Consider the following 23,600-nt stretch of genomic DNA (forward strand, 5'->3'; position numbering starts at 1 on the left):
GTCGTCTAATTGATTCAAGTTATCTCCGGCTGTCTGTGTGGTTTGTAAAATAGAATGTGTGAAAAAATTATTTGCGGGTGTAAGAGTAGAAGGACCAGGGCTTCCTCCTACGGTAGTGCTTTCTCTTTTTATTCTTTTGAGTTGGTCTTTAGACAGTAAAATCATTTTTTTCCCTCTTTCCATTTTATTATTTTTACAATATTCTTGATAATATTTCACTTAGAATAGGTTGTAATATTAACAGTAAAAAACCGTTACCTTTTTGAACTATAATTTTCCTCTTTATTTCCACGAATTTCTTCCTTGACTTTTCGCAATCAATTGTCTTAAAACACTATTAAACTTAAAAAAATTTTTTTTTTGACTGTTTTTCAGAGGAACAATACCTTTGAGAATGTTTAAAACACACTCGCACAAGCAGTCGATTAATTTTTTGTCTCCTTTTTTTAATAATGCAACTCTCTGTTCTCTATTGAGATGAGCGAGAGCTTCTAATATTGCAATGTATTTTCTTTCAAAAGGAGCTTAACGAGCCTCGTCTAAACGACGAGGGGGTTGTTTGAAACGTCCGTTTTTCGGTGTTGATAGCTTCATTGTCAAAAGAAAACTGAGAGCTATGCGTTACTACAAACTATTTTATCTGTTAATTTAACCCAAATGCGCGAAAGCACTCGTTGCATATTTTGGCTGGTAAACATATTGATACTCGTCGTCGGGGAATATACACGCACGAAATCTTAACTCATCCAAAGTGTCCTGTTTGCAATCAATCATAAGGTATCCATGACCTTTAGCCGTTGCATTTTGATAGGCCTCTTGCACAAATTTCGGATCTTCAGGATATATCTGTCTTGCTAAATGTTGTATCTGCGCGCGATCGCGAGGATTTTTAAATACGACAATATACGATGCGTTCAGACTTATGTCTCGCGAATGAGTTGACTTGTGAAAAATATTTTGCGTTATAAACTTTACACTAATATTTTTATGGTGACTCCCTTTTGTAAAAAGATTAACCCCAACATGATTCGACGATTCACGCATCAGATCGTCGATGATTAAAAGTTTTTTTTAAGATGAGGATCGTTTGAATTATCAGAAGGTTTTGGCAACCCCTTGTGAAAGTCAATTTGTCGTCCGTTTTTCAAAAAATTCTCACTTTTATAGCCATCCTGCCACTCTGCATAATAAAATAAAATACGGTCAAATGTAACGCTTGCTATTTGTTCTATATTATTTAGAAATCTTTTAACAAAAACTGTTTTTCCACAACCAGTTGGACCGCAAATCATGCTTGTCCACGGATGTTGCCAACGGGTATCCATTATGACAATATTTTTTATACTAATTATATTTTGAAAAGCTAGTACGTTAAATACTTTACCGAAAAGCATACCTACTTTGTGGTGGTGGGTGCAACAGTACGATTTTGTAGCTAATACTTAAGCGTATATATGTATATTTATATGTATATGCATCTTACGCATGGGTTGGTTCGATGTGTGAGCGTCAGCTGATTTGTCTCTACGTACACATCAGACGCTACTCTCTTTTTCTCTCAACTACTCCCTTGGGTAGATGAAAGGAGCATGCACAGGAAAAATATTACCTGCATTGGTATCTAACTACGCAAATGAGCGACTCGTACTTATACTTTTATTACTTACAAAGTAGTTGTAGTACCTTATTCTGATTTTGGAAGATGCAAGTCCTGATTAGCTTAGTTGGTTCATCGACATGAAACCGTTGATTCAATTTAATCTCTTTAGGGCTTGCATATTATTTTTATATTTTTTTTTATTTATATATTTTATGACACCTAATATTTATAAGTGTGGGATTTTTTAAAATAAAATTTCGGATGGGGTACCACTCTCAAAAAAGCCAAAATATTAGTTTGACGATTTTATTTTGCAATAACTTTTTTCAAAAACGTACAGTAACAAATAATTGTTTCATTTTTCATTATCACCGACGCAATCCACGACGTCAGAACATCCAGGGGATGGTCGTAGCGATTTTTGACGTTTAAGCTTCTGGTAGGCGTTAAAATATGCATCACTATCCAACGCTGATGATTTTTTTAGAGATTCAGTCTAGATGATCCATTCTTCTAATATGCACGCTCTATACAATGCACAAAATGACTGCTTGTTTTCAAAATGTTTTTTGCGTATGCGTTAGACAAATTGGTAAACCAATTTTTTTATTTTCATACATTTTGAATGAGGTATGAATTTGCGATAAGTCGTGAACCTCACATGCTAGTATTGAACTTATAAACTCAGCTCCATCGTTACCATACACGTAAATTTTCTTGAAATTTTTAGTCAGCGTAATAAGACTATATTTTAAATAATTTATTGTGGTATCTCCGTCAAACCACTCTATACCGTGAACTTCTAGCGGGCGGTGATTATTATACTTTTTTACATCGTAAGGTAAATCGTTAAATGGGTGGGGTGGTTTAATTAACCAATGACCGATGACATTTGCTTGTATTGATACCACGGCAACTTCTTTTGGTATAAAACGCCTGTCAGAGTCATAAAAACCTTGTATATCTACAACCAAATCCATGATGGTGAACTACTACACTCTCTTATAATATTTATTCTCTGGACAAGATTTTTGGTTGCGGGAGAATCGATCGGTCGTGAATTTTTTAACCGACAAAAATAACGATTTCTTTTTTTCCTCCTCGTTCTTTCTGGTAAGTAGAGGGGTCTTTTCTTCTATAGTACCCTTTTTCTTTTTACTACTTGCAGACATCATGAAATACTGAGTAAAAAACATATTATAACATGCTCTTATAATATATTTTTACAGAATGTAGCGACAAATTTTTTTTTTCTATTTCGCTCTCTCTCCTTTATCTTAACAAGTCCCTTCAAAAAATATCATAAAAATGATCATGCTATGAGTAAAAGAGATGAGTAAAAGAGATGAAAGAAGCAAGTGGCTCACCTTTCGCAACTATAACCATCATCATTTTTCTTCCACAGCGTTAGTATATAATATATATTGAATATCAAAATTTTATAAGAAAATATATGATTAGGAAAAAATGAAAAAATTTTAACATTCATGTTGGGAAGAACTCTTTTTATTAAAAATTTTACATAAATCATTATTACAATATATTTTGTATTTGTGTTTTACAAGTGCATACCAACAGACGCACACCAGTCATTTTGACAACTGTCATCTTTTATTGCTATTACATAAATATCTGTTATTTTATTTGTATTTATTATAAATAAAATTTCAGCAATTGTAATGTTCTGAAATTCTCGAATATTATCGTAATATTCTGTAGAGCCATGATAATTAATAATACTCGATGCTTGAAAATAGCCTATAAATTTAACATGAAATATGATATCCGAAACTGTTTTCATGATGTACATTTTTTGATACAATTGTCTATAAGCAGATATCTGCTTTTTATTTTTTAATTCTATCAACGTATGGAATAATGAGTGCAACGATAAACCTTGCAACGTGTGGCGAAAAGTTGGAAAACGAAGACATTCAGAAAATTTACGAACATTTTCAAAACATGTACATTTCAATGAAGAGCAGTATGTTTTAATAGTACGCATGAGATCTATAACAAACAAATCAAAGTATCAAATTAGTTTAATCAAGTGATTTTCATATACATAAAAACAATTTTTTTTAGAATTCATTTTCCAATAATCTTAGTCTACGTCTATGTTTAACTACGTCAATCCATCGGTTATAATATGTTCTTTTTATCAAATGACCGTTGCAGCATTTCTAAATCACACCGTCATCACGTTGCTCTTTATCCAAACGTCTAACTTTATGAAATTGGATTTTTATAATTCGATTTGTATCGATAAGATGTAAGGGTTCTGCTGTTCTAATATTTAAAAAAATGTGCGCATCTAATAGTCTATTATACGGTACAGTATTTAACTGATCGTTGGGTTCCAAATTTTCAACGGGTTTTCGAAGCCTCCATATGACGCTGGACTCGTTAAAATACCTTAACACTCTTACATATTCGAAGGTCATCTCAATAAAATCAAGCTTTAATAGATTTTCGTACATTGCGTGATACGCTTTAACTTCTCCATCTGCTTAGAGTCTTACAAGCGTATGTAAAAGGGAGTGCCATGCTAATCCTTTTAAAGAGGATTTATAGGGTAGATAATACTTGCACGTTGGCACACGACAACAGTACCGATGGCAAAAACAATTTCCGTCAGCACAGACTTTTTTGATTGCGCGTACTGTATCTATCACAAAAATAATTTATTCATTTTATTTTATTTTTTCTGATAACCAAAAGGATACGATAAGGTTTCCGAAATAAACCGCCGCTTTTTTAAAACTATCGCACATGTTTTTTCTTCATTACGCGTTACCACTTCATGTATGTCGGACTTTCTAATCATCGTATTTTTAATTTTTATTGTGTTATCTGATTCGACATTATTTTCATTCCATCGATCAATCATAGTTACAATAGAATCGAAATTTTTTTTTTAATGAATTTTCGCAATTTAATTTAATGTCCTTGACTTTGCAAACATCGTGAAAGCCCCCAGTAGCTGTTTGCACACGATACGCATAAAATTTAGGACCTACTGAAACAAAGCTCTCTATATACGATCCTCCACCATACATTGCATTTGTTAACTGTCCTAATTACGAATCAGTAGGTGGTTGGTATTCACTGACATTTTCATCATTACTTGTAAATATTACTGAGTCTGTATCATATAATACAAAACTCTTCTATCGAGTTTTTCCAAGTATGAGTAAAGTTTTAAACGTGCTTGAGCTGTCGTATATGCAGCTACAGCAACGTTTGTACATGGAGAGGAAAGCGCCACTTCCTCTTTATATCGCCACGTTACATACATAACACTATCATTCACCGGTAGATAATTTTCTATGTACTTCTGACTATCGCATAATATCTTTAGTAACTTTTTATAATCATTTACTATACTAGTTTGAGGTAAATTTTCCCTTTGACCGAATTTCCACCAAAACGAATTTAAACATAATTTTGCTACAGAGCGCAGACCCGAATTTTTTTTAATGTTACAGATGTCTAATTTAATACCTTCTTTATGTTCATAATTATTGATATATTCTAATTTATCTTCTTCCGTCTTAACCGTACTGGGCCACCCACTCGCTTCTTGCTGAATTTAAAAAAAAGTGTTTATATACTTAAACCATATAAATAAACCACCACTTTGAGAAGTCTGATCGTATATAGCAACTTCATATTGCCAAATGACATTAATTTTTAATAATTTATACACTAGTTCTAGAGCTTTCTTTATTTCGACGGATACCCATGTACCGGATAAAGCCCTATCTGACACTGAATCGTGTTTACATTCTTCCTGAGAGGATGTTACCATACACGTGCGACATAATCTAAAAAGTAAACGACTATTTATTTTTGTTGGAAGTATAGGGTGAAATAAATTTCGCGGCGGTAAAATTGTGCATTTTACTAAACCTTCGACTTTTTCTTGAAAATTTTCAAAGTTTTTTCCTGATAATTCTAAACAGTCATTCCCGGTATAAATTTTCGGATGTTTAAGTGGAAACGTGCCTGTCTTACAAATGTAAGGGTATAGTGAGCAAACGTCCAAATATTTTATATTTTCATTATTTTTAATCGTATAATGTGTGACAATATTCCTTGTACGACCACCGTAAAAAGCATCTCGAGGGTTTATAGTGCAGATTTCCGCAATTGGGTGATTTTTTATATAGTCTAAATACTCGTTATTATTTTTTATAAATTTGTCAAAATCATGCTCCCACATCTCAATCACTTCGTAACCGTATTCTTTTATTTTAAAACTTGTTTTTATAGTATTTTCATATCGTTCGGTGAAAGTTTCATTATTGTTTAATTTTTGATATCGATCGTTAGGAAAACAGCGAATACAACCATGAAAATAACACCCATGAAACTGAAACACGGTTCCTTTCGGATTCATTGTTTCTACTTGAGGTTTTAAATAACCATCAACGAGAAGACCTTCTATTAAACGATATTCTCGCGATCTACCTGCATGGATGATCTCTACATTCCTTACTTTTTCTTTCCACAAAAGCCAGTGGATGCATTTTTCAGAAAACTGCCCTGCATGTGTATACCCAGTTGCTGGAATAATCCCAATTGTATCTTTTTTAAAAAGTTTTTTCTGTATAGTACGGAACACGCACTTGCTATTGTCACGCTTTCAACAAAGGGGTCTACTTTTCTGACTTGTATACAAATTTTTCGAAAAGCCGTGCAAGCTTTACGTAATATTTTAACATCTTGCACACAATACTCAACAAGTTCTTTTTCAAAGTCAAACTGCGCGTTTACGTCTGAAGTTACTTTATGGTACCATTCTAAAAACTTTGCGCGATCGCTGGTGTTCATAGAATCTGGTGCGTAGGAGCGAGAAGCTGGATAAGGACCTTTGCAATTTTTATCGCTCGTAACGAATAAATGTGGAAAATACCCTTTTTTTATATTTCCTGCAAGACTAAACGTTTTTGGTAAATCAGCCAATTTCATGGGTAAGTAATTTAAACTATCTATAAACTTAGTTTTTCCTAACGACATAAGAATAATATTACGCCCATTAAGAATAATCTCGGGAGTACCTTTTTTATTATCTACAATATATTTTAATATAAATTGACCATCAAAAGCCTTAGAGTTATGAGCTATACAGATAAATGAAGCGAAAGTTTTACTTTCAAATCTTACTGCAAAATCAACAAAATTTTTTAGACACTCTTCACCCTCGAAAATAATCTGTTTAATACCGCAGAAGGGACAAATCGCGTGGGGATTTTCTTCTATCTCGTCTATACACGCATCGCATCGTACTTGCAGCACGCAAAGGATCGGTATGTGTATACACGTGTTGGCTGTATCATGTAATTCTTTATCTTGTCGCGTTTCAAAGTCGTAAAAAATGAAACAATTTTTTTTAGCCTTCAAATTATTCTTTAACGTAATAGGTTGTATACTACAAAGCGTGTTAAACTTACGAACACTTTTACACTCTTTGCAATATTTTTTTCCGCATTAATGCCTACGTTTAGCTAAGTTTATGAGCTTGGCACATGAATTACAAATTTTAACTACATCACATGTGCTTCTTGTTGCTCTTTCGTGATTTTTTGTACGCGCAAATGACCTTTTTATCTTATGATTATTATAACATTGATCTCCGTAAAATTCCCTCCTACAATCAGTGCAAGATTTTTTTAACGTATCGTTGGTGTTATTAAATTTGGCGACCCATTGCATGCAGGGCAAACCGATTTACAAACATGCTCACCCACACGCTTGTAATTTTTGTTGCATGTTGCACAAAAATACATTGATCTTACGGTTAATAAATTTTAATTAAATTATAATGCCCCATGCCATCATAATACATGATGTTTATAAATGATTTGCAATATACTGCTCTGTCATTAGCACCGTCGAATGTAGGAGCTGTATCATCACCAAAAGACTCATATTCATATGTATTTCAATGCCACACTTTTGCATTAATTTAATAGCCTCTGACTTGTGTTTATTTTCGGTTTTTATTTTTTTCCATTATTGGGACCAATCAGTTGAACAATTATTCACCGTCAAAAGTTTACCACATACAAGAGCCCTAGCTAAACATAGATTATCTCAATTATTTATCACCAAAATATCTTTTTAACTTAAATTATTGAATACATCTTCTGGTGCACTCCACCCTTGAGGGAGTTCGAAGTTACTAGAAGAGCAATTCTTTTTAATAACAATTATAATTTCATGGAAGGCGTTCTTAACCTACTCTAATGTGTTTGTCGTATGGCAAGTTGTTTTAAATGATTTTATAAATTTTTTTTCATCGCTTTCTAAAATTACATATTTTGTACCTCTTGATATGTTCGGTTCATCCTTGGTCTGCACATCGACGATTGCAATGCCTCTTCCCTGTTAATGCTAGAAATGATACGGGGGGTGCTCCGGGGGTTGTTCGGTAGGAGCACTCTCAAATCTATTAAATGTATCTATAAAATAAAAAATAGTTGTAATTAGAATGCGATGCAAGACTTTTGAGAAATATAAACATAAAATTTGTTAGTTACCTGCGTTGGTTTAGTGTGTTATAGTTACACCTGGTTTGGACACCTCGTCTAGCGAGAAGTCAGACTGGTATTCTACGCAATATTTTAAAATAAATAAAATTTGAAAGTTCAAATGAATGATAGAAAAAAAAGACATGTATGTGAAGATTTTAATTAACAATTTTTTCTGCTAGTAAGAAAGCCCCGCCCCTGGCATACCATCATCCAAGGGGTTTTCTTGCTTTCTTATAAGTGTACCCTTAACGTTTGGAAGATTTTCACTATCTTCAAAACATATTTTGCCAACTAAAAAAGTATTTCGTCTAATTTTTATCCATCATGTAAAATTTTTTAATTTAAAAAAATATGTTTTTAAAACTACAATATATTACTTATCAATTTTATCGTACGCCCTGTAGGTACATTTCCTTTAACATCCCGATGTTCCTAGCTTTAGACGGTACACTCTACCATTGCTTGGATGGCCTTAGGACTACGAATTAGATACAGAAGGTACAACACGACCGCGTGCACCCCTGCCAGGTGTTACTTCGGCGCAACGTACTATTCGAGCCTAAGCTTTCGCTTAATAGCTCGGGACTCACACTGGGCACGTTGGTGGGACGCGGGGTTAAAGGGGTAGTTCTAACTAACGACACGGTATTCACAAAGGGGGCTACGACTGTTTTACTCGACTAGAACCGACTGCTGAGCAGTATTCCGATGCACTTGCTCTTGGCTCTCGTTTACCAGGAGCGGTGTAAACCTCGTTCGCGATCTAAAAACTGTTAACACCGTCATGAGTAAGGGTATCATACGTGGAAGAGGCGTGTTAACTCGCAATCTGACTTTGACACACTAATATCGTTGTGAGTATTTGCTTTAATCCAATCGGTCCTTCTTATTCTGATAGTATTACTACCGTGGAGAGCAATGGTATGTGCGTGGCTAATTTGATATTCCCGGTGACCGACGGGTGCCAATACTATGACGAGTAATGGCGTTCACGAAACACACTCAATATTTCCCGGTGATCCACGGATATACCAATACTATGACGAGTAATGGCGTTCGCGCAAAAAAAAAACACTTTATACTTCCCGTTGATCCACGGGTACCAATACGATGGCGAGTAATGGCATTCACGCAAAAGTAAACACTTGATAAGAAGAAAGAATCTTTAGAAATATGATACTTGGTCACTTACTTTTATTTAAAAAGGAAAACTTGGTACAGGCGTTGAACCAGCGTAGACAGAAACCGCGCTTGTAGAAGATCAAGTGGCAGTAGAGGCGGACTCTGGTTACCAGTTGATCATTCGAAGGGGACAAACGAAATTCGACTAATTCCTCGCTTCGTAGTAGACTAGGTTGTAGCAGAGGCGGACTCTCACTACTTAGTCTACTTGAAAGGTTATTGTCGAATGTCGTGTGCAGAACTGATTTTTGATGATTACGGGCCTTTCAATTGCGAGAAGCGGACCTCGGTCACGCGCTGGCTCGAAACATGCAGGAAAACTTGCCGGGGGAAAATTTTAAAGAAAAGACAGTAGCCGAAAATCTAATTGGCTGGAACTGCTCTTGTTTAGCTACTCAGAAATTGGCACATCCCACATCCGGCTTGTTCTCCTCTATGCGTCAAGAGAAGGGAAGGTGATTCACATACTCATGCCCTTCCTTTCTTCTTTACATCAAAAAAATACAAGATTTTATCATAACTTAATATTAATGTTAAGATATGGTATTAATAAGTATTAACAAATAGTAAACATTGTTCACCCATTCAATCGAACCGAATGCAAAAAGAGCAGTGAAAATCGCTTAATATTTAGGTTTGATTCGTAATATTAATAATAGTCTTAGAAGTAGTTACTTTTGAATATCAATAACTGTAATAACCGCTAGATTTTCCGCTGTACACGTGAGCGTTGATCGAACTAATAAATAATCGTGAATGATTATTTAACAACAGCGGTTTCTTTGGTTAAAACACGTACATCTATAGAAACAGTTATATTATATTGTTAACTTACTTGGATTTACCGATAGTTTCCATTCATTGTTAGTTGCAAATGAATTTCAAAATGTTAGTAGCACTTGGTCAACTATGGGTTTTGCTGCTTGTCCTAGGAGAGGAAGTCGGCTCGGGGTGCCCTGGGGAATCGGGAATTCCGTTACCCGTGTTGGGGGTAAGAGTGTGGACTCTCTCTCGATATCTCTGCGTCAGGAAAAGGGGGAAGTGTTGTGACTTTCCCGTTGTCCTTTACATTTGAAACAGTGACAGTTTTTAACAAGATTACAATTTGGGTTATTGCAGTATGTTTATGAAATTTTTAACGCGATACAGAAGGATTATGCAGTAAACTATGATCCTGCCAACATGAATGGTAAAAATCGGATACTTCTTTGAAAGTCAACAAGATTGCTTTCGTAGGTTTATGTAATATTGTTGCTGGCTAATGGTGTGCAGGTGTAATGGTGTAGCGTGTACAGGTTGTATTAGCCATATGTAATAATTTTAACATTTGCTAGTATTCTTGCTGAGCCTGTGGGTCTTAACTCTAAGTTATTCTAGTTTTTAACATTAAACTCGATTTATATATACTAATATCTAATCTTAAACCTCAGCGCAGCTGTTCCCTGTTAACCTTTTGCATCTGTTAGTTCCTTAAAGTTACTTTATTATTTTACGCTTTGAAAAGTATTTCGTTTGATTTTTTTTCCAGTTGGCATGGGCCAGCGTGCATGTATGTGAGTCATGCATGGTCGTAGTACCTTAGCTACGAGTATTCTTGTAGGTGATTCACCTCTTTGCAGATGCACATTGGCCCCTGCGTTTTGTATTCTAAAATCGGCACGGAAAGTTTTGAAGAAAGGGGAAAAAAATTAATGTGGATACACCGATGTTACACAGGTAAATGGTAAAACGCTCCTGCAATTCATTAACAGAGTACGCAAATAATACGTCTCTAAATCACTTATTGATATACACTTTACGTGAATCTTCTTACACGATGGTTGAGTAACGCGCCCAAGAGCGAACAATACCTTGAACAAAACCACGATCGTAGATGATTCCATTTTACTTTTTTATTTACGTGAAAAAAAAACTAAGAAAAACGGTGTAGCTAGCAAAAAACTTATAACACACTGTAAAGATACACTGTTACAGAAGAATTTAAAAAGTTTAAGTAAACACAAAAAATACACTGTATAAAACTTTGAAGTAAATTGGAAATGTGAAAGACTTCGAACAACAAAACACAGACTGTTATTGTTCTGAGCAGCAGTGCCCACTCGAGTCCTTACGTGGGAAAAATATTTTCAACCTCATTAAAAGGGACTAATGAAAACCCATGGAATAATTTTTGTGTTTGAATTGTATCGGCTTTTGCATTTATTTTTGAGTGAAAAATACAATAAAAATTTTACTTATTAGGAAATTCCACATATCACTTTTGTTCATTTATATTTAAGACGAAGATGTGGTGGCACAAATTCTCCGTAACTTATTTATTCACAATATTCATTGGTGTTTATAAGATAAAGTTTAAAAAATGAAACATAAAATTGTATTGTGTTCTATTTGATCATGCGCACATATATGGGTACGCGTACACAGAAAAACTTTGTTACTGGTGCCTATACATTTATTCAAAAAATTAATTTTTTTATTTATAGATGACAAAATTATTGGAGATGATTACAAATTTATGAAAATTTGACTGAGTTAACTCAACTGATGTTCGTAGCTGAACTTTTTTAAAAATTTTGTAGGTAATCATATAAGCTAAAACTTTTAGATAGGTCATTTTACTGCACGATTGATAGATTTCTGAGGTGCAGTGGAAAAAAAAAAATGATGTAAACGACGGTGTGATTGCTCCAATTATTGCGGTACTCTCGAATAATTTGTATATTTTAATTGAACTGATGAGTTAGGGTAAATAAACACTTAAAATCATTAAATCAAGTTATAGAGTACCTAATTCATTGAGCTTCAGTTCCAAAATAGCCTTAAAAACTTTACATTTGCATAACAAAGTATCACGTCCGCAATAACTGGTACACACATAATCTCTTTCACTATGATGGTATTATTGCAGATACCCCGTTGATTTAGCATTGAAATTGACCACAATAGTACGTGCACAATAATACATACAGCCTGCAATAACACCATCATTGGCAGCTGAACTTTAAAACCTCTTTTTAAATCGATAGTCGTGAGTTAATACATTTATAAAAGTGGAATTTAGTAAAAAAATTTAAAAATCACAACGATTTGACGAACTGAATTTCTCAGACGAACGTTTAAAGCTAACCACTAAAAAAAATCGCAATATTACCCCCGTTTACATTCGTTACTAGTTTCTGTATAATAAACACACCCGGCTATTTTATTCAAGCGATGTATTTTTATATATTTATTTGTTCAAAACACTATTTTTAGTAAAGGATTGAAAACAAAAAGTTAGTACTTACTATTCAAAAAAAGAAAAAAAAAAAAAAAAAAACTAAATTTGTATAGAAGAAACAAACAAAAGGATAGTATAAGCGAAATCGTATTTTTGAGTACAACTTTAGGGTTGTCAGTGAATACTGTTTTAAAGCATTATTTTCAAATTGTATGAAATGTGATTTGCGAGAAAAAATTTTGAAGTTTTCTTTACTATGTACGCTGATCATCAAAAGGAAAAAAAAAAAAAAAAAATTAATGATAAAAAAAAAAAAAAAAAAATTGTGCAGCGTGATCGACAGAAGCGTTTATTATCGCATGACTTCAAAATGCGCTACTATGAAGAATTTATAAGGATTCATGGGTTTGATTCCTGGTTAGGACACTCTGATTTTTTTGTAAGATTCTCGCCGAAAACGGAATTAGCAAAACCAAATTCTATGATAAGATTTAATTTTAAGAAAAAATACGGAGTAGTATGTAAATTATATATAAATACTGTTGTACAACCCAAGTAAAAATTATTCTAACAAGTAATTAGTTTTTTAAAAATTATATAATCAGTAATAATATTCTTTAATAACAAATAAAAAAATCTAAATCGATTTTTAACGGTGGTAACAAAATTAAGTAACTGATATTATCATTTTTTTTTTTTCAAGTGATATATTGAAAAATTAAAAAAATTCAAACCGATAATAACTGTTAATAATTACCACCAATGAAAGCTTATAGCTTGTAATATCTATTAACAATTTGTAATTAATTTATTTGAAATTTTGAAATCACTGACAAAAATTCCTGTGAATTACCACTGATTGTTCATAAAAATTGTTTATTTTCGTAATTTAATGACCGAATACAATTATAGATTTTTCAGTTTAATTTTTACGAAGAAAAAACAATAATAACTGATAGAGATAATTATTGCTTGGGAAATAATGTTATGAAGCACATAGGAGTTTGTAATTCTGATCTTGTTTGCGACGTAATTAAAAATTGTAACTGAATGACATAAATGTATGTAAAAAAATAAGAAAAGAAAATACAGCGTATTTCGAAACGTCAAGATTTCGAATTATTTTAAAAATACTAAGTCTGTTCGCGGTCTTAATGTCTTTGTCGTCTGCTAGTAAATGTAAACACACACGCCGTGTCACATGTTCTATACGTCAACGGTCAACGTGCGAAGATTATCACAATACAGTTTTGTTATCAACTGTTCAATGTTCTTTATTGTAACGTCCAGTTTTTCGAAAGTAAAAGTTATTACTACGTGACATTAGTACACCTAAGTAATATGTATGGTTATGGCAGCGTCTAGTTTTCGGGAATAATTTACTTATCAAAACTATATGTCATTTTCTCTGCAAAATGTTTTAGTGTTTTTGAAGCCATCAGTACTTAATTCATGACATCTTTCTCTATTCACCCACCATATTTTCAAAAAACTGTAAGTAAAAATGTTTTTTATTTCAATATACCAGCAAATAAATTTCTTTTCAATACCATTTTCTTTCTTTCTTTTTTTGCAGAAACAAAAATCGACCTTGTATCACTGACCCAGTCGGTCTACCCCCTATCTCATTGTTCATGCGATATTAAAAGGCCACTCCTAATGTTATCAGATAAAAAAATTCGTTAACGTATCATACAAATGACACACTACATCCGCCGGGACGGAGCACACAGTGGCAAAGGCTTTGGCTACACTTGAAAAAAAGGATATCTGAGTTCCGCTGTATGTCATATCAATCACAGGATATGCCCTGACTAAACAATGGCCTTGGTGCACTAGAACAGGAAAACCATTGTGACAGCTTGCTATTTAGAGTCCAACACATGCTAGCCACTTGCAGTTTTCAAGCATGGAAGCCAACGAGCGAGTGGTCAAGCCATTCAACAACCTGAATGAATTGTACAGTGAGATTGATTCGCTGGTTTGTTGGCCAGGAATTTTAGAGCTGCGAAAGTCCACTGACTATGTTCATAGAGGTACAGATGTTGATACTCAGGTTGATAGGCCTGAGAGACTTCGGAGGGATGATGTGCCCAAGACCATCGTATGCCATGACATGATGGGTGGCTATCTGGAGGACAAGTATGTAAAACTCTTACACCTATTCATTTGTTACATCTGGTACCGGCTTATAAGCTTTATTTTTAAGTAATAAGCACTGTTTTTAAGTTTGAAATTTTTAAATTTCAGATTTATTGATGGGTCTAATGAGCACAATTCTTACCACTTCTACCACTGGAATGTTATCGACACATTCATATACTTTAGCCATCATTTTGTCACCATTCCACCATTTGGTTGGATCAACGCAGCCCACAAGCATGGAGTGAAAGTTCTTGGCACCTTGATCACTGAAAGTAGTGAAGGTTGCTTGCTATGGGATGAGATTTTAAAAACAAGAGACAGCATAATCAGATTTGCAGATGCCTTGATACAGCTTGCCTCGTTCTACAAGTTCGAAGGTTGGCTGTTGAATGTTGAGAATCAGATTAAGCAGAATGATGTTACAAAGCTAACATTTTTTGTGCAGTATTTGACTGAAACCATACACATGAAAGTACCTGGGTCAGAAGTGATCTGGTACGATAGTGTTATAAATACTGGAGCACTGAGTTGGCAAAATGAATTGAACAAAAGTAATGAGTAAGACACATTTTTTATTGAAGATTTTAATTTTGATTGTTTGATTTTTTTCAGTAAACGTTAATTGTTATGTAATTAGACTTAAAATCAGGTTTTCTGGCACTTATCCTTTTTTAATTTGTTATAAATTTTTGCAGATGCTTCTTTGACAGATGTGATGGAATATTCCTAAACTACACATGGACTGACGCAGGCTTGATAAAAAGTGCTGCAGGTGCAAGCAAACGTAACAGGATGAGGGACATCTACGTTGGCTTGGATGTTTGGGGAAGAGGATGTCCTGGTGGAGGTGGTTTCAACTCTGCTCATGTAATAATTTTTTGAAAAATCATTGCAAATCTACATTCTTTTTTTTTCCACATCAAATAATTATCATTGTCGTTGTTTTCACATTAACAGGCACTGCAGAGAATAAGAAACCAGGGACTTTCCGTTGCCATATTTGCTCCAGCTTGGACGTTTGAGTACTTTGGCCCTGAAACTTTTCCGAAATTAGAGAACATTTTTTGGGCTCAGCTTCTGCCGTTTCTCTATGTACATGTACCTGTTTACCAAGACGAACGGTTCATAACAACTTTTTGCAGAGGAGCTGGAACAAAGTATTACGAATATGGAACTGTAAGTGGTGCAAATTAAGAAAAATATAAAAAACATAATGACATACACCGGACTTTTTAAAGCTCAATCTTGATTGTCGGACTTTACATTTCAGCAAATCACTTACCAGGATCCGGAGACTCACGAAACAATAGCAAGCAATAGTTCTTTTTACAACATGTCAATGCAAAAGCATCAAACAGTTGCAGCCTGTTTGCATTTGATGTTCACTTCAACGAAGATTTCCCCACCAATCACAAATAACGATAAAACTCAGCCGAAACCACAGGAATGCGTTTTTGAAACTGAGCACGAAGTCGTTAAGACTCTAGGCAATCGAGTTACGCTTGAGGATAAAACTGACTCATACAATGGGAAAAATTGTATTCAGTTTTCTTACGATTTGTCCTACGAAGGTGGCGGTTGCTTGAAGCTCATCAATAATGACATAAAATCTTATCACAGGTACTCACTCAATTTTTTACTTTTCGCTTGAGATATAGTGTACAATCAGTGATTTTGAAACTAATTTCAATTATTGCTCTGTCCACAACTACCAGGCTGTTGTTTGTTAGCATAGAACTGCCAAGAGAAATACAAGCTCGCATAATTTATCGAAGTAGTAATAAAGAGCAGTTGGAGTCAAGTTTCAAAAATGACATAGTACTCATACTTGGAAACAGTAATGGGATCACATCGTTTTTACCGAGGGACACTATGCCTTACGGGGACAACTGGAAAATGAGGTAAACAAAAAGTCATGGATTAATTGCAAATGTCGTAAACCTTTTTGATGAGTTTTGCTGACTCTTTCAACGTGACAGTGTGTTTCAAACGAATATGAGAGCAGCTCAGGAGGTCGGCGTTGCGGTGACCAGCATGGAAAGCTGCTACATCGGCAAGATTGTGCTGGAGGAAAGTCGACGTCCTTACCATCTGTAACTTCGGCTCCACTCTGAGCGACGCTGAGATATTATATATTAGTTACAAGTGAATCTTGTCTTTTGCGAGCTAAAATGTAAATCTATACGTATTTTGAAATAGATATTTTGTAAAATATATTATATGATATGCAGAGAAGCTTTTGAAATAAATGACATATTTTTTCAGTCATCAGATGAATATTTTTAAAAGTTTAATTTAAAACTTCATATGCTGTATAATATGTTATTCACAAGGAAAGATTTTAGTTTTACGACTTTTCGATATTTTGATTAAGCGTTATCATCGTAGATTAAATTAAATTAACCATACTTAATTTGAGCGAATGTATGTCAATAAAGTTGCAAGCTACGAGCATCTCAGTTTTGTTGGAAAAGTTAACGATTTTATAAAATTAGTTCAGTGAGGACTATATAGAACTTTTAATCTACTAAAAATAACTTTAATTTCTTTTGACTCCGTGAAATATTTTTACAGCATACTCTCAATCGTTTTTAATATTAGTATCCTTGATGTTATAATTTTTACTTCAATTCTTGGGTAAACAAATTAAAGAGTAAAACTTGAATTCGTGCCCCTGCATATTTTTGCTTAAATAAGGTATATTTCTTAGTAACAATGATTCAAACAATTCTCATAATTTTTCTTTGATTTCATTTTTGGGAAAGTAAGTTAAAAAATCTTCAATAAGATTCGAAAATTAAATATTATAAAGCTAAACTGGGTCACCAACCTCGGAAACGTTCACGTGCATTTACAGTTAAAAAAGGAAATATTTAATAACGACTGGATAGAGTTAGACGTTGGTTATACAGGGATGAATTAAATCTTCTCTAACAGATAAATACTACAACTAGCATATCTGAGTCTCAATTCCAAGGTTATAGAAATATAATCAAGGCATACAGAAAAAGCTTATCATCATAATGAGTAATTACTTTAGAATTCTACAATTTTTCACATTGGGTAGAACATTGAAGTCATTGGACAACAGATATTTTTTTTTTACCCTCTCTCGTTTCAAAAGTTCCTTACACTTAGCAAAATTTTGGACTGTATTTGAATATAGAACACATTTTGAATACATTTTATAAATTAAATTTATTTGTTGTTGCTGTGCAGCACATGCTACATAAAAAAAAGTTATCTGTAAACATTAATAAAAATACATCTCATCTTTAAAGACGATTCCTTACACAGGCAATAAAAGCAATAGTGTAGCACATACATACATTCTTACATTAAAAGTAGTTCTCAACAGAATCAGTTTACAAAATTATTTTGTATGATCTTAATGTTATTCTTTATTTCTATTACATTTTTATTTAAAAAGTACTAATACCACAAATCCTTATGGTTTAGCGTCATTAAAGTAAAAATTTTAGTTTACAAAGTACAATTGAGTTAATGTACTTGAAGCGTCTAAGGTATTTGGAATCTAAAATTTTTTTTTTTTCCAAGTATGAGATTCAATATTATGCTAAGAAAATTTGAACTGACGGACAAAAATTCTGACCATGAAGATAAGTAAGTCATACTTTAATGACGAATCGCTATTATTGTTAATAAAATAGTATTTACTGAGCCTGTACAGTTTTGGAAAAGATAAATAAAATTACTAGGTGATTCATTTATACATTTGCACCATAGAAAACTGATAGAAAATATAAAAAAAACACTAAACGACAAATAGGGTAAGCCCATTTTTTTATAAGTAATTTTGCTTAAACGTTTTATAAACATAAAAAAAAAAAAAAATTTTAATCAATATCTTTCTTTATAATGAATTATAGACTTATTATAGAGATGTGATAGATGCAGAGATAAACGTGCCATAATATAATTATGTATTTCAAGCTTCAATTGTTTAAAAACTATGTAATAAGGCATAAAAACTGAAAAAAAAACTAATTACCTAACAAATGTACGGTACATCATTTTTCATTCCATACAAGTCTCCAAAAAAAGAAAGGAAGTACATTAAGCTTGGAAGAGAATGCACATAGGCTTGGAAACCACTACAGTACATGTTGACTACCTGGACAAGCTTCACAAAATCCTTCAACACTTTATTAGATACTTCAATATTTTCTCTGGATCCAACTAATATGCTGAAAGTTGTTTCCTCTACACCTATTTTCATAATTCTATTGAATATTTTTTCTGTCAACTCTCTGTCGAGACTCTAGAATTAATAATATTGTTTGAATAATATTTAGAAATTAACATCCGTGTCGAAAAGGCAACTAAGTATTTTTAAAAAGATTCTAAAAAAAAATAATTACTTACTTGTTCAACACTTAAGATTGTCTGCCAGTTTTCTTCGCAAGCTTGACAGAAACATGAACAATCACGACTTTTTTGAAACTCATGTTGTCGTTCCGCTTTGTTTATAAACATATCAGGACCGTAGTTTGAGTACAACTGCAACATTTAATTTCTACAGTCAGTAAATGGCCATCTTTTACTAAAACTTAAAAATAAAAAAAAAATCCAAAGAACTTTAAAGGAGAAATTTTTGAGCTGTATATTATTTTACACTGTTTAATTTTAGTATTTCTATTTTTAAGATTTAACGTTTAATAAACTGAAACGATGTTCATACATACTTGTTCTCCTTTTTTAATTGATGTTCTGGTAAAGAATACAATTTCTTGATTAGGAGTAAAAAATCTACTAATATTATCACAGCAGCTATGATTGAAAAGGCTACAAAAAGGAGCAATCATCGATCCAACCGTATATTTGTTATCTTTTTTCTGGGTGTCTTCTTTGTTGGGAATGTTACTAAAAAAACTATCATCCAACGGTTCCCGCAAATACAAGAATTTTGAGTAGTCAAACTGTAAAAATATCGCTGTATGAAAAACGTATTTCCTTATCATATGAAAAAACTAGTAAGGTACTGTACATGACGAATAAAACCCTGTGCATATTAGTAAAGCCACTATAATCTCTTTAAAATTATAATACTTACTGAGTAATCATTTTCACGCATAATAACATACAAGGTAGAAAGAATTTTTTTTGCCAACAAGATTCTTTCATCAACAGTTGTGCCATTGCTATCACAAGTATTTTCATCAAAGATATTAGTATTGGCGTATAATATTTCAACTATAGGAGGCATAATACTTTCAGCAATTTCAAGGAATTTGTTATTTCTACATAAATTATATATGGATTTAAACTTGGAGCTTTGAAATATATTATCGTCAAAAAATACATCCACAAATGTACCTGCAAGAAAAATTGTTTAGCAGAGTAACTAGCAAGGAACAAAGACAAATCAGGAGTAATGTCTCAAATCTTCAATTTACTTGTATTATCCTTGTCATAGAAATAATGTTCCTTGATTATATTGGCTAGACCTTCTTTTTTAACTGCCACAATGAATACTCTGATAGCTAGCTTGATACAGAAATGGTCTTCTTGATTATCTAAATCAAGTAGAGGAAAGATAGAACAATCTACATCATGGTACTGCAACCAAGCATTCTCTTTGCACTTCTCCGAACAAAAAATAGCAGTTGTACACGAGTCACAAGGAATCGCGTTCCAACAAAGATTTAAGCAGTGGGCACAATTAAGGTAAATTCTAGGTTTCTTGACAACTGTAGCATATGCTTTTTCCACAGTGATAACGGTACCAGGCTTTATATCTTCAGTTGCTACTACATGCCTTCCATACTTCTCGTCAAACTTAATTGTGATCGATTCAGATGCACATGGAATCTCTTTGGATGCTTTCAGTAGTGTTTTTACATCAATTTGCTGCTGCTCTTGACAATAACTCTCGTTGTTTCTCAGGGCCAAACATTCGACTCTGCGTCCTGCAAGTTTAGCCTTGAGCTTTTCAGACTTGGTGATCTGCTGAGCTCTGTCAATGTCAACAAGACATTCTTCATATCTCTGTAGGTGCATCAGAAGAGCCGACCTGTTGCCATACGCCAGGGCCAGTTCCTCTGAGTCACTCTCAGCAAAGGCTGCACTTTGCGTGTAAAGGGACAGTACCTTGGAGTGGACTTCCTGATTATGACCCTTTTGAACGTAGAGCCTGTTTCCATCCTGACGAGCCTTAATGGATTTTAAAGAATCCTTCTTGGCTAAAGCAGCAGCGGCAGATTGAGCTTCGGCAGATGTTAATCTAGTCTGCAATAATTTCGAGTACGATTGAATAGTGTGCCTTTTCTTCAAGTCGCCCATGATGTTGGTACTTAAAGTGTACAGTTTTAGGTTCTGTTGAGATTACTAAACACAGAATACAAATAGATTCCTGAATTTTTTGAAGATGATGCTTAGTTGCTTACACTTATAACTCTGCTTGTAACTGTTGGACCATTGAGAGATATATATGTACATAAATATAATATGTGCTTATATACTAAATACTTGCTGATATGTTTCGCTATTCTCGCCGCTCAACCGACCGCTGCCGCTACTGCCGCTAGTGCCGACTGCCGACGTGCCGACTGCCGCTAGCCGCTATACTATACCAGAACTATACTCTTTCCTCGCCAGTATGTGCCAGTGGTAGGTTTACGACACAAAATTCTATTTTATACACGACATGTGTCGTAAGTGTGTCGTAAATGTCGTAAATGTCGTAAATAAAATTAGGCCTTACTTTTACCCGCGAAAATTAAAAGCGATTCAAAAATAAAAGTATGTAAATTCAATCTTGATACGAAACAGATAGAAGTTGATTAATTTTTTCAATAAGTAAACTATTGAATGAGTGTATATTTTTCAACTATACCATCTTGTTTTAAGTATATCCATCTATGAGCCTATAAGATGTACGTGATGTAGAAATGGGCTGATCGATCGACTAAAAAACGCACTCCTACCATATTGTACATGCTTCGAACTTAAAAGCTGTAGTCAAAATCTAAGAAATTAATTTTTCGTACAGTATTTTACTGAATTAACTTTAATAGAATATTTCTTCATTCAATATGGACGGTAAGAGTTACTTAAATCTAACCTGTATATGCTTACAACCAATTTTGTCCAAAGAATTGAATTGTTTGTGGTGCATTTTTTTAGATAGATTGGATTCAGAGATGATTGACCGACTATTAGGATATTTCTTTTTTGGTTTTAATATACCCTTCGTCATCGTAGAATCTGAATATTTCAGGAGATTCGTCCATGCTTTGAATCCTAACTATGCTATTCCAACAAGAAAAACTGTTGCAAATAAAATATTGAATAATTGTTTCCAAGAATTGCAAGAATCAATGATTCAAACAGAAATAAAAGACGCTGTTTTACTGATTAATGGAAGGAAAAATAAAGCAGCCAATTCAAAAAATGTTGTTGCCATGGTAAAATTCGATGGTTTACAAAACAAAAAATGTATGTACTTGAATTCATGGAATTTTAGCACTCTAAGAGAAACTGGCCACGCTTTACAAGGTATAATTTAAAGATTTATGCTGTAATTTCAGACAATGCCAGCAACATGATTAGAATGGGTCAACTGGTTAATGTTTGGCACACCACATGCAGTAGTCATAGTGCAAATTTATTGTGTAGGTCTTTAGTCAGTCATGAATTTTCCAGCACAGTAAATAATCTTTTGAAAGAATTTAAAAATCCAGTATTAGAGGCTCAACTTACAGAGAGAGGTGGTAACCGAATGGTTTTAATTGGAGATACTCGTTGGTGTTCTCATCGTGATGCTTTCAGGCGGTGTTTGAGAAATATTCATTTGATGAGAGAAATAGCACGAGAACAGGAGATTCATATGTTATCTGATCCAAGCACTAATCCGTTATTTGATCCTAATTTTGAAATACAGTTACAAGATAATATAATTAATTCTTGATCCAATTTGTCAACTGATAAATCAAAGTCAAAAAGCTAATTGTTCGATTGCTGAGTTGACTGAGATATGGCTGAAATTGGAAATCCCAACTGACAATCCTAACTATGATCACATTATTAGAGATAGAAAAACCAAAGCTATTAACATTTTCGGCCTGGCAGCAAACTTTTTACACTCTCAATACCAAGGTTTACGATTTCAAGACAACGCAGATTTTATAGCTATGATTGATCAATTTTTTAAAAAAAATTTATCTCTCCAGGGTCGCAAGGAACTTGAAGAGTTCAAAAACAGAGCAAACATGTTCAATATTTTATTTCAAAGAAATTTTCAGTCAAGTGTCTTATTTTGGAAAGTAGCTCAAGTATTTTACCCTGTATTAGGTGAACTTGCCATGAGGCTTTAAATTTTATGCGCTTCCACAGCTCAACTGGAAAGATTATTTTCTGAATGGGCCTACGTACACGACACGAAAAGAAATCGATTGAGCCCTTCAAGATCATCAAAACTCATTTCATTGTACTACTTATGATATAAGATTGACAGATGCTGTAATCCGAGAATATGATGAAAACGAGGAAGAATAAAACAACTTTTTTATATTTTTTACCATAAATTAATTTTTTAATGAATATAATCTTATTAATTTTCCGATAACAGAGAAAATATACACAGTGACGCGTTTCTAACTTTTTTAGTTTTCGCTTTAAACTTTATTTTTATTTTGTTAATTTTTGGTAATGAGTGTGAAAAATAGCTCTTTTTGTACTAATAAAAAAAATAGAATTTTCATCTTGAAAAGTATACAAAATTGACATGTTTGTACATAAAGTAATACGATACTCATTCACTCATATGTAATGAGTAGTACAATTCAAGAACTTTTTTTTCTTCTACGTTTTGTATATTGTTAGTAAATTTTTCAATTTTTCCAGAATTTCCAAATGCTGGAATTTTCAGTATTCTTAGAGCAAAGTGGGCTAA

At 33.4% G+C, this 23,600-nt stretch overlaps 2 protein-coding genes and 1 long non-coding RNA gene across 3 annotated transcripts in view; 2 read left to right on the forward strand and 1 right to left on the reverse strand.

Moving 5' to 3' along the window:
- The window catches only part of LOC149375180 (uncharacterized), a 107,304-nt gene that overhangs the window by 39,355 nt on the left and 44,349 nt on the right, over window positions 1-23,600 (forward strand). The window lies entirely within an intron of this gene.
- On the forward strand, window positions 13,610-17,109 carry ENGase (cytosolic endo-beta-N-acetylglucosaminidase). The gene is made up of 8 exons (XM_014355754.3): window positions 13,610-14,035; window positions 14,118-14,683; window positions 14,792-15,244; window positions 15,382-15,553; window positions 15,644-15,862; window positions 15,957-16,306; window positions 16,402-16,587; window positions 16,666-17,109. The coding sequence occupies exons 2-8, from the start codon at window positions 14,451-14,453 to the stop codon at window positions 16,781-16,783; spliced, it is 1,731 nt and encodes a 576-aa protein (XP_014211240.2). The 5' UTR covers window positions 13,610-14,035; window positions 14,118-14,450; the 3' UTR covers window positions 16,784-17,109.
- LOC149375181 (protein-lysine N-methyltransferase SMYD4-like) lies at window positions 20,087-20,989 on the reverse strand. Its single transcript, XM_089589971.1, has one exon. The coding sequence runs from the start codon at window positions 20,987-20,989 to the stop codon at window positions 20,087-20,089; it is 903 nt and encodes a 300-aa protein (XP_089446097.1).

This window comes from Copidosoma floridanum, unplaced genomic scaffold (genome assembly GCF_036245765.1).
Source record: "Copidosoma floridanum isolate Cflo_tuat_1 unplaced genomic scaffold, Cflo_Japanese_pri ptg000011l, whole genome shotgun sequence".
In the NCBI taxonomy this organism is placed as follows: domain Eukaryota; kingdom Metazoa; phylum Arthropoda; class Insecta; order Hymenoptera; family Encyrtidae; genus Copidosoma; species Copidosoma floridanum.